Below are 12,599 nucleotides of genomic sequence, written 5' to 3'. Positions count from 1 at the left end.
GGTGAACCCCATTTTATAAGTGAGGAAACTGAAGTACAAGGAGTCAGTCACGTGACCAAGTGACACCGTTGGGATGAGGCCTGAGGGCCTGGAATGCAAGCTGCACATCGGCTGCAGACACTGCCCTCCCACTTCAGCTCCCTCTGTTCCGGCACACCTCCATACCCCAACACCCAGCCTTCAGGCAAGGTGAGGCCCTGGCAGCTCCCAGCAGGCTCAGGGGCCCAGTGGCCAGCCCTCTGCAGAGAGAGAAGGGCTTGCCTGCCGAGAGAGGTTTGGAGAGGCCTCTGACCTCCGAGGGGGAGGCGGGGAGCCAGGGTCAGGAGCCCTGGGAGTTTCCCCCGCTACACCCACCCAGCCAGCCCCTCTCTGCCAGACCTGCCATGTAGAGTCACTGCCACTACCACAGCTGCACGGAGCCCTGGGTGCAGTCTCCAGGACCCCCAGGTGTGAGAGGACAGGGACATCCCCTGCTTCGTGGCTCGCTGCCTGCTAGAAAGCACAGAAGGCAGCTCTTGACATGATTTATGGCACTGGGGAGATTTCATAAACTCCGCCAGCCGCAGAGAAGGCGGGGATGCTCCGCAGTTGCCGGAAGGGAGTGCCCCAGCTGCCAGCCAAGCCTGGGCTCCCTGCAGGGCCACAGGGACAGTGGGGATCCCCCCTGGGAGGGTATGATCCTGGGGAGCCCCTTGCCGTGAGCCTCAGGCCCTTCCTCTAGAAAATGGGGCAGATTCCCAGGAAGCTGGGACCTCCTGGGTCCAAGCCTCAGCACCGTGTCCCTGCCTGCCCTGAGGTCCCTGCCAGTAGATGTGCATACCCCGCGCCTGATCACACACACTGGCACATTGCCAGGGCACCAGACACGTGAGTCGAAGCCTTGGGGACACTGAGGTGCGTGTCTGGCACCACTCTGCTTGTAGCTTCTCTGGTGACCTGTTTGTCCTATGTGTGAGGATGGGAGCCACTCTGACATTTCCCCAGCCACGGTCCTCATCAGAGGAAATAGAGGCGAGGAGGGAGGATGGGCCAGGATGGCAGCGCCAGCCCTGACAGGGGTGCAAAGGAGAGATTAAGAGGGAGAGAGCTGCAATCTGAAGAGCCAACAATGGACAGCGGGGCCAGGCCTGGCCTCGCCGGGGGATTCGTCTGTGTGTCTGAGGCCGCCGCTGCTCTTGGCAGATCCTCAGGGTCAGTCTGCGGAGGGGGATAAGCCCAAGCTCCAGGCTGGGGCTTCATGGAACCTCCGCTTCCCTACGTTTACAAGGAGGGCCCCTATGTTCACCGGGGAGGCTCTGCTCAGCCAGCGGGGGTTGGAGCCTGCAGGGTTGCCCCAGGTGTGGTGGGCAGCCTGCTGTGCCCTGTGCCCTGGAGGAGGAAATCCTAAGAGGAAGAGGGGGTCCCCCAGGCTTCCAGACCAGTCCCCACAAGAGGCTGGCGACATTAACACCTGGGGAGCGCCCGATAGCCTGAATGCTCATTCATGCAGTCAAACTGTCCTGGGCCCCCCAAGTCTGCCCAGGCCATGCGGGAGAAGGGGGGCTGGGAGGGATGATGTCTCAGCTAGAGCTCCCAGGACAAGCCTGACTCTGCCAGGCGGAGAGGTGGGAGGCAGTTTCAGGTAAGAAAACAGCACACACCAGGTGCCCTGACATCACAAATGATGCCGCATCTAAGAAGCGGCCGAGCATCTAGTGGGACCAATAGTCAGGCCAGAGGCAAGAGGTGAGAAGGTGACCCCATCGGCTGACCCCAACGGCTGCTGTGGAGGCAGCAGGGAGGGTGACCGGCCCACAGCCCCGCAAATGGGGCTGTGGAGCCAGGGGTGGAGGACGCACCAGGGCCAAGGCTGCTGTGTGGAGGATCCCCTAAGGGAGCAGACGGAAGGTGGGAAAGCAGGGAGGGGACATGGATGGCCCCACCTGCTGGTGAGGTTACAATTCCTCAGCTGCAGAATGGGGTCGCCAGTCTCCCTGAATGCCCTCAAGCACTGGGCACAGTGTAAGCACCAAACAAACTCAATTCTCGTGTGGTCGCCACTTCAACCTGTGACTGGGGGCCAGTCATTCAGCCTCAGTTTCCCCATCTTGTCCCCTAGTCCCCCAAGTCTCAAATTCATAGCGTCTTGTGTCAGCGTGGGGATGCATCTGTCTGGAACCCAGCCAAGGACTCTGGGGCACCTCGTCTCTACCCCATCCACTGGCACTCACTCCAGTTCAGCTGCAGGGACTCCATGAAACCTTGTCACAGCCCCAAGAGACAACCGGGCCTCTGTGACTCGCTCCCAGCAGAGTACACCATGGAATCAGGGCAGGGAGATGAGTGGCTGGTGTTAGCCCGTTAGCAGGTGGCAGAGCAAGGATGGGACCCATAGGGAGCCCTGTTCAAGTAGTGGCGCAGGGACCAGAACTTTCTGGGCAGCCTCCAGCCAGCCCAAGCCTCTTGCACACAGGCTGAGGGAGTCTAGGGAATAGGACTTGGATCCCTGGACAGCAGCCAGTCCCAAGGGAGGTACCTACATGCCCAAAGACAGGATAGGACCCCTGTAGATGGGATCGTTCAGACAGGACCAGGAGGAGAGGACGTCACACTCCAACATTTGAGTCATGGCTGTCCCATATATACTTTAAAGGTGGGGAGACAAAAACTGGGCACGGATTTAAAATAAAGGTAAAAGACAAAGTTAAGTTTAAAACACCTCTACTGGCTGGGTGTGGTGGCTCATGCCTATAATCCCAGCACCTTGCGAGGCTGAGGCAGGTGGATCACTTGAGATCAGAAATTGGAGACCAGCCTGGCCAACACAGCGAAACCCTGTGTTTACTAAAAATACAAAAGCCAGCTGGGCATGGTGGTATGTGCCTGTAATCCCAGCTACTTGGAAGGCTGAGGCGCGAGAATTGCTTGAACCCAGGAGACAGAGGGTGCAGTGAGCCGAGATCACGCCACTACACTCCAGCCTGGGTGACAGAGCAAGACTCTCAAAAAACAAAACAAAACAAAAAAACCCCAAAACACTCTCACAGTCTCTTTTCACGGGACACAGGGAAGGCAAGAAGCTTGGCCTTCACCTCCTGGCAGAGCCCCGAGGGAAGGCCTCACCCCACAGACTGGCCAGGTCCCCTCAGCCCCTACTAGGCCACTGTCCTGCAAAGCCAAACCACAGAAGTAGTCAGGTCTGATGCTCCGTTGCAAGATGGGGAAAGCAAGGCGGCCGGGGCTGGGGAAATGTGTTAAAGTCGCACGCTGCCCCTGGGCACAGATTTACCCCCTTTCCCCACCCACCTCGCCTCCTTTAATCCCTAAAGGAAGAGCCCAGGAGCCCGCGCTTTGGTTTTGGCCGTGATGCCAAGCAGCCTTCGTCTCCCCGCGTCTGTCCCATGCCCTGTTCTGCTAATGGGAATTATCACTTGAGTCCCTTCCCTCAAAGAGAAAGACCAGGGACAGCATAAAGCACATACCCCAAGAACCCGACCCAGAAGCGTCTCTTCTACTTCCAAGCATCCCGAGGGCTGGGGCCACCCCCCCACCCACTTCCTTAAAAAGGCAGTGGGATCAGGACCTTGTCTTCATACCCTATGCAATTCCGGCTCTATGGTTTTCTAGCTGTGTGCCATTGAGAAAGTCACACCCCTCCCTCATGAGCCTGTTTTCCCTGCTGGTGACCACAGCCCAATGGACTTGGTGACGTACAGCCAAATCAGCTGGGCTGCCTGCCTCACCTCCAACCAGCACAGACTCTCACAGGGACCAATCCTTGGGGGAGGCTTCTTCAAACACCCCTCAGCCTCTGGCCAGGGCCTGGGGCCCCAAGAGCCCCCAGCATGGCCCCTCAGGGGCTCTGTGGGGGCATCTTTATTCAGCTGCTGGGCCGGGGCAGTTCATGGAGATTCCTGAGCATCAGGAAGGGGCAGGTGGGCTGGGGTCTTGCCCCCGAGGGCACAGAGGGAGGGGACGCTGGGGACAGGTACCTGCTACTCGGAGCTGAGCTCAGCCGCTTGGCTCTCTTCTCCAGCCAGTCCTCCAGATGGCCCTCGGGGAGCTCGGGAGCATCTAGCAGCCACTCCCTGGCTCGCCTCTCCTCTGTGGGGACAGGGAGACAAAGGCAAGTGAAGGGTACACTCCTGCCTGCCAGAACCCCACCCTCCCACAATGCAGAAGGAACTGGTAGGCCCTGAGCAAGCCCTGGGAAGTTGCAGCAACCCTCCAGGAGGACACACCTGGACCACTTCTCCAGGCTGCCTGTGCACAAGGGCCCAGCACTCAGCCTTACTCTGTTTTCCCATCAAATGGAGACAACCCCGGCTGCTTCCCAAGCTCTTGGGGAGCTAGAAACAGGACAGTGCATATAGAGAGCCTGGCCCTGGCTGGGCGTGGTGACTCATGCCTATAATCCGAACACTTTGTGAGGCTGAGGGGATTGCTTGAATCCAGGAGTTTGAGGCCAGCCTTGCCGACATACCCTGTCTCTACTAAAAATACAGAAATTAGCCAGGCATGGTGATGGGTGCCTGTAATCCCAGCTACTTGGGAGACTGAGGCAGGAAAATCACTTGAACCCAGGAGGTGGAGGCTGCAGTGAGCCAAGATCTCATCATTGCACTCCAGCCTGGGTAACAAGAGTGAAAATCTGCCTCAAAAAACAAAACAAACAAACAAACAAAACAGAGAAAGGCTAGCCCTAAGGAGGGGTCTGAATCTGGGGTGCAGGGAGGCAGCAAGGGCAGTTGAATGCAGTCAAATATCAGTTCTGTCACCTGCCAGGTCTCTGACCCTGGGCAGGATAATGAGCCTCAGTTTCCCTGGTTTTTCTTCTCATAAGATGGCCAACAAAACCTATTGCTCAAAGAAGTAAAACCAATCAACGAATGGAATTCATACAAGCTGGGTGTGAGCGTTTGGTGGGGTCAGAGTCGCCAGTCATCTGGGATGGGACCTTGGGCCAGAGGAAAATCATCATACACGTGATCAGCGCTCACTCAGGGCCGGGGCCTGGTCTCTGGAGCCCACTAGGGGCTGGGGCCTAGTCTCCAGAACCCACTTGGGACCGGGGCCTGGTCTCTGGAGCCCACTCAGGGCGGGGCCCTGGGCTGCACAGGTGTCATCTTGCTTCATTCTTAGAGGCATCACATTTGACAGGGCAGGACACAGCCTCCAAGAGGTTAGGCCATGAACCAAGGTTACAGGGGATGTGGCAGAGCCAGGACTGAAGCTGCCAGCTAGGACTCTGTTCCCAGCCCCTCTGGTCCCCACTCAGCATCGTCTCCATCCCTGTCCCCACTCGGCATTGTCTCCAGCTCCAGGCCTACTGCCCTGTCCTCATCTCTCCACAGGCCAGCCGTCCCATGAGAGCCCATGGCCAGGGAAGAGCTGGAGCTGCCGCTGCTGGCAGGACTTAGTGGCTGGTCCCACAAGGCCTTGCTTCCACCCTGGGAAGAAAAGCTCCTGGAAACCCTGTGTTGGTGCCAGGGCTGCAGCCACAGCACCACTGGCTCCCCAGGGCAGGGCACGGAGCCCGCAGTGTCTAACTGGTCAGAGGGGAGCGAGGCCCACAAGGGGATCAGGGCAAAGGCCAAGCTGCCCCAGACCCTCACTGGCTACCCTGAGGCTTCCTGGACAGAGAAGCATGGCGAGTGGGAGTCGGGGGCACTGAGAGACCTGGAGTCTGCCTCTAACCTGCTGGGGGGCTCATGTGAGGCCCTTCTGCCTGAATGCTGGCCTTAGTTTTCCCACCTGTTCAATGAGAGGCTGTGGAGGAAGACTGATAAAGACCATCTCAGTCAGAACTTCTTGCTCTCTAACTGGAGGAGTGAATTTTGCAAAGGCAAAATGTCAGTTTCCATGGAAGCTGAACTTGCCCCTCCCTGGATCGCCAGGCTGTGAGACTCCAGAGGGCAGGGAAGATGCTTTCCTTAACTCCTTGTCCCCATACTGTCATAAGGGGTCTGCCTGGTGCCAAGTGGGGACTGGGTATGCTGCCTGATTGAGGGAGGGATGGGGTGTATCCGCCAGTGACTGATGGGCTGGCCACAGGGTCCAGGTGGGGCTAAGGTACACCTTCAGGACTCTGGGCTAGAAGCCATGCAGGCTCCACTATCAGGGGACACATCCCTGCCTTCTCCACTCATGCTGAGGTGGTTTAGAGGCTGTTCCTGACACCTGGCCCAAACCAGGGGCTCAGGGATCCCAGTCAACCTGCGGGGCCTTGGCTGCCAATGGGGGGAGATGGGAAGGCACAGGCCAGCTTTCCTGGTCTCAGAGCCCACATGCCCGGGCACCCCACTCCCGCTTAGCCCAGGGTACCCCAAGACATACCCTCCACCTGGATGCTCAGCTCCTGCAGGTCTTGCTCTGACATGTGGGAAAATCTGCAGTTGGAGCCAAAGTCGCACTGGCCTGTGGCAGGAAGACAGTTACTCGCTGCTCAGGAGGGGCTCCCAGTGTGGGCTGAGGGGTACCCTGATGAGGGGTCCCAGAGTCTTAGGGGCAGGACTTCAGGGCCTAAAGAGTAGCAACCCTGATCCGGGACAGAAAATGGAATTTCTCTGGCCCTGCCCACTCAGCAGCCAGGGCAACCTCTCACCCATCACGCCATATGCTCATGATGCTTCTCCAGCTGCCTGCCGTGCTGGGGATCACTTCCAACTGAAGCCTGTCGTGAATGGGCCTCGAGAGCCTTTGCAGAGGTTGTCTTTGTCACCAGCCCTCCAAGCCTCTGCCTCAATGAACTACGTGTGGGTTTCTGAAAGAGCCATGCTTCCTTTCTGTACTCCGAGCCACAGCACGTGCTATGCCCAGCCTAGTATTCTGCCTGCCTACCTGGCTCATGTGAGCAGCTGGACTGCTCCTTAGAAAGCCTTCAGTGGCAGCTTTGCCAAGAAGGTACCAAAATCTGGGGTGGCTTCCCCTATCTCAACCAAGAAGACCAAACTGTGTGTCGAGACTCTGGGAGGCTGGAGGTGTCTCGAGCCAGGGTAACCTACCATTGACATACTCACATCAAGGCAAAGTCTGTAGGGAAGCCCCTGATCTGCAGGCTTGGTGCCCATCTTAGGGGAACTTAGACTTTCACCCAGTTTCCCTAGTTCAGCTGCAGCACTTCTCCCCAGTGTTAAGCTCCCTTAACAAACCATGTGAATCATCACAGTTTTCCTCTTTGCCTTGGCTGCCAGGAAGCTCAAACCCTTAGAGAATACATAGGACCTCAAGGGCAAGCATGGAGGAGAGTAATTATTCTCCTGGCTTTATCTTACTTTTCCTACCTTTATTATCTGTCTTTTGGTTCCTTCACCTACTGAGGTTTTTTATCCCTTTCTCTCTCTTTCTTTAAAAGGGACAGCATCCTCACTCTGTTGCCCAGGTAGGAGTGCAGTAGCGCAATCATAGCTCACTGCAGCCTTGAACTCCTGGGCTCAAGTGATCTTCCTGCCTCAACCTCCCGAGTAGCTGGGACTCCAGTGTGTGCTACCATGCCCAGCTAAATAAAAAAAAAATTTTTTTTGTAGAGATGGGGTGTCGCTATGTTACCCAGGCTGGTCTCAAACTCCTGGCCTCAAGTATTCATCCCACCACAAACTCTCAAAGTACTGAGATTACAAGAGTGAGCCACCATGTTTGGCCCTTTATCTCTCTGACCTATATGTATCTCTATTAGCTGAGTATTGAGCAGTCAGATCCACACCTAGCATCCTTGGTTCTGATCCTGAACCTCCTCAGATCACCAACCTTGTTCCTCTCTGAAGTCCTGCCTGTTGGGAAGGAGGCGGGGGCTCCCAGGCTAACTTAATCAGCAAGTCTGTTCCACCCATGAGTGTCTCCTGGATTCACCTGTAATCCCCCAGGGCTTGCTTGTTCTAGGTGAGCTGATAATAATCAAATTCTAGATCTGAAGAGCTGAGGACCAGTCTCAGGAAGTCCTAAGACACAACTGGAAAGGCCCTGACTGGCCGGTCAGCTGGAGCTGCCACTGCAACGTGGGCTTGGGATGGTGGCCCGGGTCGGGAAAGACACTCTGCAGAGGTCCAAGTGGGCCAGATTGGACACTGCAGGTCCCTGCAGGGACCTGAGCTGTGCAGAGCACTTTACCTGTTAGTAGAAACTTCCGGCAGGGCCGCTTGTTCTGCTCATCCAGCAAGATGGCAGCTGCATCTGCGAGAGAAGAGAGCGGAGGGCTTCAGAGGGCTCAGGCTCCACAAGGGAGGCGGGAGGTGGAAGCCACAGGGGCACAGACTCTTTATCCCAGCACAGCTGTGTGGAAAGAAGAGTTCCCCATCCACAGAGGAAGGAAGCAGGGGATGACCACAGGTGTGAGTCCTGGCAGATAGATCCGAGCCTCAGGTGACCTCAAGCCCTCCCACCCCATGCAGGATCAGCCTAAGGCAAGGACCAGGTTTCAGGCCTGAGGGTCTCAACTTTGTATGAGGGAATCCCCTGGGGAGTCTGGGGACTTTGGATTTTTTGGTTTTTAGAGACAGGGAATCGCTCTGTCACCCAGGCTGGAGGGCAGTGGTGGTGCAATTATGGCTCACAGCAGCCACTACCTGCTGGGCTCAAGCGATCCTTCTCCTCCCAAGGAGGTGTCACTACAGCTGTGCACCACCATGCCTGGCTAATTTTTTGATCTTTTTGTAGAGGTGGTATCTCGTTATGTTGCCCAGGCTGGTCTCAAACTCCTGGGCTCAAACAATCCTCCCATTTTGGCCTCCAAAAGTGCTGAGAATACAGGTGTGAGCCATGGGGCCCAGCCTGGAGGTATATTACTTTTTCTTTTCTTTTTTTTTTTTTTGAGATGAAATCTCACATTGTCACCCGGGCTGGAGTGCAATGGCATGATCTTGGCTCACTGCAACCTCCGCCTCCCAAGTTCAAGAGATTCTCCTGCCTCAGCCTCCCAAGTAGCTGGGCTAATTTTTTGCATTTTTAGTAGAGATGGGGTTTCACTACATTGGCCAGGCTGGTTTCAAACTCCTGCCCCATGATCTGCCCACCTCAGCCTCCCAAAGTGCTGGGATTACAGGTGTGAACCACTGCATTGGGCCAGTATAATACTTTAAAAAATCCTGGCACTATGGAATTTCTCAGTATTATCTTTGCAACTTCCTGTGAATCTATAATTATTTCAAAATAAAGTGCTAAACAAAATTTAAATAAATCCTAGTGCCCAGGAAGCCCACCAGCCAATCCCAGGGTCCAGGCACTGCTCCACAGGTAAGACTGCAATTCCTGGCTTCTGTCTTCCCTCCTTCCACCAGCTGCAGGGTGCTCAGGGCCAGGCCAGCCACCGGCCTGGACAGGACTTCCAACAGTCATTCTGTAGCATCAGCAATCACTGTGCTACTAACCTTAACCCTAGTATCCTCTGATTTTTCCTTTCTTTTCTTTTTTTGAGACAAGGTCTCACTCTATTACCCAGGCTGGAGTGCAGCGGCATGATCTCAGCTCCCTGTAGCCTAGACCTTCCTGGACTCAGGTGATCTTTCCCCCTCAGCCTCCCAAGTAGCTGGGACTATAGGCGTCTGCCACCACGCCTGGCTAATTTTTAAATATTTGTAGAGTTGGGGTTTCGCCATGTTGCCCAGGCTGGTCTCAAACTCCTGGGCTCAAGTGATCCTTCACGTTGGCCTCCCAAAGTGCTGGGATTACAGGCGTGAGCCATCATGCCAAGCCTATCTTTACTTTATTCATGTAGTTTTGGTTTTAAATTTGCTTCTTGGTAGGCAAGCTATCAATCAGTCAAAATCTGTAACAGGGTAAGATACCTGAGGACAGTGCCCTGATTAGAGGGCCTTATATCTACCCCAGGGGAGGGAGAGGCCAGGCCTGAGCTGGACATTCATCCACCATCTTTTCTAGAGGCCAAGGAAAGACCACAGGCTTCAGAGTCCACGAAACCTGAGATCAGATCCTAGCAACACATGACCACGTGAAAGCCGCTTAATCTCCAAGTCTCAGTTTCCCCATATGCCAAATGGGAGGATAATTCCCACCTGGCAGGGCTGCTTTGAAAATGTAATAAGATAGGGCTGGGCATGGTGACTCACACCTGTAATCCCAACACTTTGGGAGGCTAAGGTGGGCGGATCACAAGGTCAGGAGATCGAGACCATCCTGGCTAACATGGTGAAACCCTGTCTCTACTAAAAATACAAGAAATTAGCTGGGCATGGTGGTACGCGCCTGTAGTCCCAGCTACTCAGGAGGCTAAGGCAGGAGAATTGCTTGAACCCAGGAGGCAGAGGTTGTGGTGAGCTGAGACTGCACCACTGTACTCCAGCCTGGGTGACAGAGCAACACTCTTGTCTCAAAAAAAAAAAAAAAAGAGGCCGGGTGTGGTGGCTCACGCCTATAATCCAAGCACTTTGGAGGCCAAGGCGGGCAGATCACCTGAGGTCAGGAGTTCAAAACCAGCCTGACCAACATGGTGAAACCCCATCTTCATTAAAAAAAAAAAAAAGGAAACGTAATAAGAAAATGAATGCAGAGGGTGCAGAGGGCTTTGCAGAGGCAGCCCATGGTTCCCAACCCTGGTGGCACATTAGAATCACTAGGAAAGTGACAAGGTTTGCCTCTGGGACCAGCAGTGGCCTTAGCACCATGTTCTCCAGGTATGTGGCCAAGACTGGGGTGGGTACACAGCAAATGGTGGCAGTTGTTCATTTTTTCCTCACAAACCCTCTGAACAGCACAAACATCCCCATTTTGCAGAGGAGAAAATGAAGGTTCAAATAGGGAAGTGATTTGCCAAGGGCAGCTGGTGGCTGGGAAGTGTGTGGTCTGGTGGGATAAGGAGTTGGTTATCAGAGAACTCACGCCAGGGGGGACCCGTGGAGTGGGGAGGGGTTCATCTGTCAGCACTGGGTTTGTCAGACTCAGTGCACCCAGCTGGTGCTACAGACACCACTGCCTGCCCTTCCCTGAGGAGGTGGGCTAGGGGAGGGCATGTGGACATTGCCCTGGACTCCCCTGAGGTTGGGACAGCCGAGGCTGGCAGCAGGGCTGAGCCTGAGTCCTAGGCAAGGGGCTCTGCCGGATGGCTTGGTGTGGGAGAAGAGTTTCAGGCTGCCTGCGTCTGTTCAGTGGTTCCTGACCCCAGCGACACATCAGAATCACCATGCGGTTTTTAAAGTACATGGACACCCAGCCCCAGCCCTCTCAGGTTCTGCTTTAATTCAACGGAAGGGAGGGCATCCGAATTGTTTAAAGCTCCTCAGTGACTCTGAAGTGCACTCAGGCCCCGCACGTGGAAGTCCGTGCTCTTACAATGGGTATCCAAGGCCCTGCATGATTTGACCCTATTGGTCCTTCCTGTTTCATCTCCCAGAATTAACAGCTGCCCCTAGTGCCCCACATTTCTTTGCTCATTCACTTAGACATTCACCTGCCAAACACTCACTGGGCATGTCCTGTGTGCCAGGCACCACGCCAGGCTGAGGATTTAAGTGGAGAACAAGTCGGAGCTGGTCCTTCCTTCTGGTCTAACAGTCACATTAATCCCCATGAATATAAGCAGGGTAAACATCCAGCTTGTAGCCAAATGATCTGACCTGTCCTAGGGGTCGGGAAGGACGTCCCTGAGGATTTACTGCCTGACTTGAGTTCTGAGTTAGGGGCGGGGGGCCTGGCCTGAGGCAGGGAGGACAGCAGGAAGGGCACGCCTGCAGAGGGGATAGCATATGCCCAGAATATACAGTGGTCAGTGTGGCTGCAGCTGGGAAAGGCTGACAGGAAATGGAGGCCTGGGCAAGACAGAGGCTTTGCCCAGAACACACCATCGTAATTGGGCATAAGCTCGCTAAGGAGAGGGCCCCTATTTTATCTACCTTTGAATCTTTAGAGGCTGCCTGGGAGCCGAGGACACACTGAATGAATGAGCCCATAAGATGAGGGCCAGAGGCAATCCTTTTGAGGACCCGCAGGCACCGTGCCTACTTAGTAAACCATTACATGTCATGCAGTCATCATGAGGTTACTGAGCCCCTGTCATGGCCCTGGGAGGTGGGGACTGCTGCTGTAGCTGTTTTAAACATGACAAAATGAAGGCCACAGTGCTAGTGACTGACACCTGGAGACTGGTGCCCTGCACTTGACCATGGCAGATGGATCATCAGCTCCTCTGAGGGCTAAGGGATGTGCTCTAGGCTGCGAAGCTGGGAGCAGAGCTGAAGTCGAATTCAGTCACAGGGTATATCCCCAAAGTCCCTGCGGTTGCTCAGGGTGAACAGAAGCCCTCAGGCAGCCTCCTGAGGAAGTGGAAAGAGGTCATGTACCAGCTCGGCCCCCAGTAGCTGGGGACCCAAGGCAAGGGAACCCACTGCTCTGGATTTTATTTCATTTATTTTTTTGAGACAGGGTCCCACTCTGTTGCTGAGGCTAGAGTGCAGTGGTGCAATCTCAGCTCACTGCAGTCTCCACCTCTTGGCCTCAAGAGATCTCCTACCTCAGCCCCCTGAGTAGTTGAGACCACAGGCATGGGCCACTACGCCCAGCTAATTTTTTTATTTTTTATTTTTTGAGACAGAGTCTTGCTCTGTTGCCCAGGCTGGAATACAGTGGTGCGATCTTGGCTCACTGCAACCTCCAACTCCTGGGTTCAAGCAATT

The 12,599-nt window shown here is 55.1% G+C and overlaps 1 protein-coding gene across 6 annotated transcripts in view; it reads right to left on the bottom strand.

The window, feature by feature from the left end:
• ZMAT5 (zinc finger matrin-type 5) overlaps window positions 1-12,599 on the bottom strand; it is a 34,867-nt gene that overhangs the window by 2,089 nt on the left and 20,179 nt on the right. For 5 of the 6 annotated variants that reach the window (XM_017499656.2, XM_017499654.2, XM_017499652.2 and 2 more), the window contains 3 exons: window positions 8,086-8,148; window positions 6,316-6,396; window positions 3,972-4,083 (listed from right to left, as the gene is read on the bottom strand). In XM_017499656.2, coding sequence (XP_017355145.1) covers window positions 3,972-4,083; window positions 6,316-6,396; window positions 8,086-8,148 — 256 coding nt within the window. The remainder of the gene's footprint in view (window positions 1-3,971; window positions 4,084-6,315; window positions 6,397-8,085; window positions 8,149-12,599) is intronic. The other variant, XM_037728224.1, reaches the window with a different exon arrangement.

This window comes from Cebus imitator, unplaced genomic scaffold (assembly GCF_001604975.1).
Source record: "Cebus imitator isolate Cc_AM_T3 unplaced genomic scaffold, Cebus_imitator-1.0 Scaffold258, whole genome shotgun sequence".
Taxonomy (NCBI): Eukaryota; Metazoa; Chordata; class Mammalia; order Primates; family Cebidae; genus Cebus; species Cebus imitator.
Note: the sequence above shows the minus strand (reverse complement) of the source record. Positions and strands in the feature narration are given on the sequence as shown.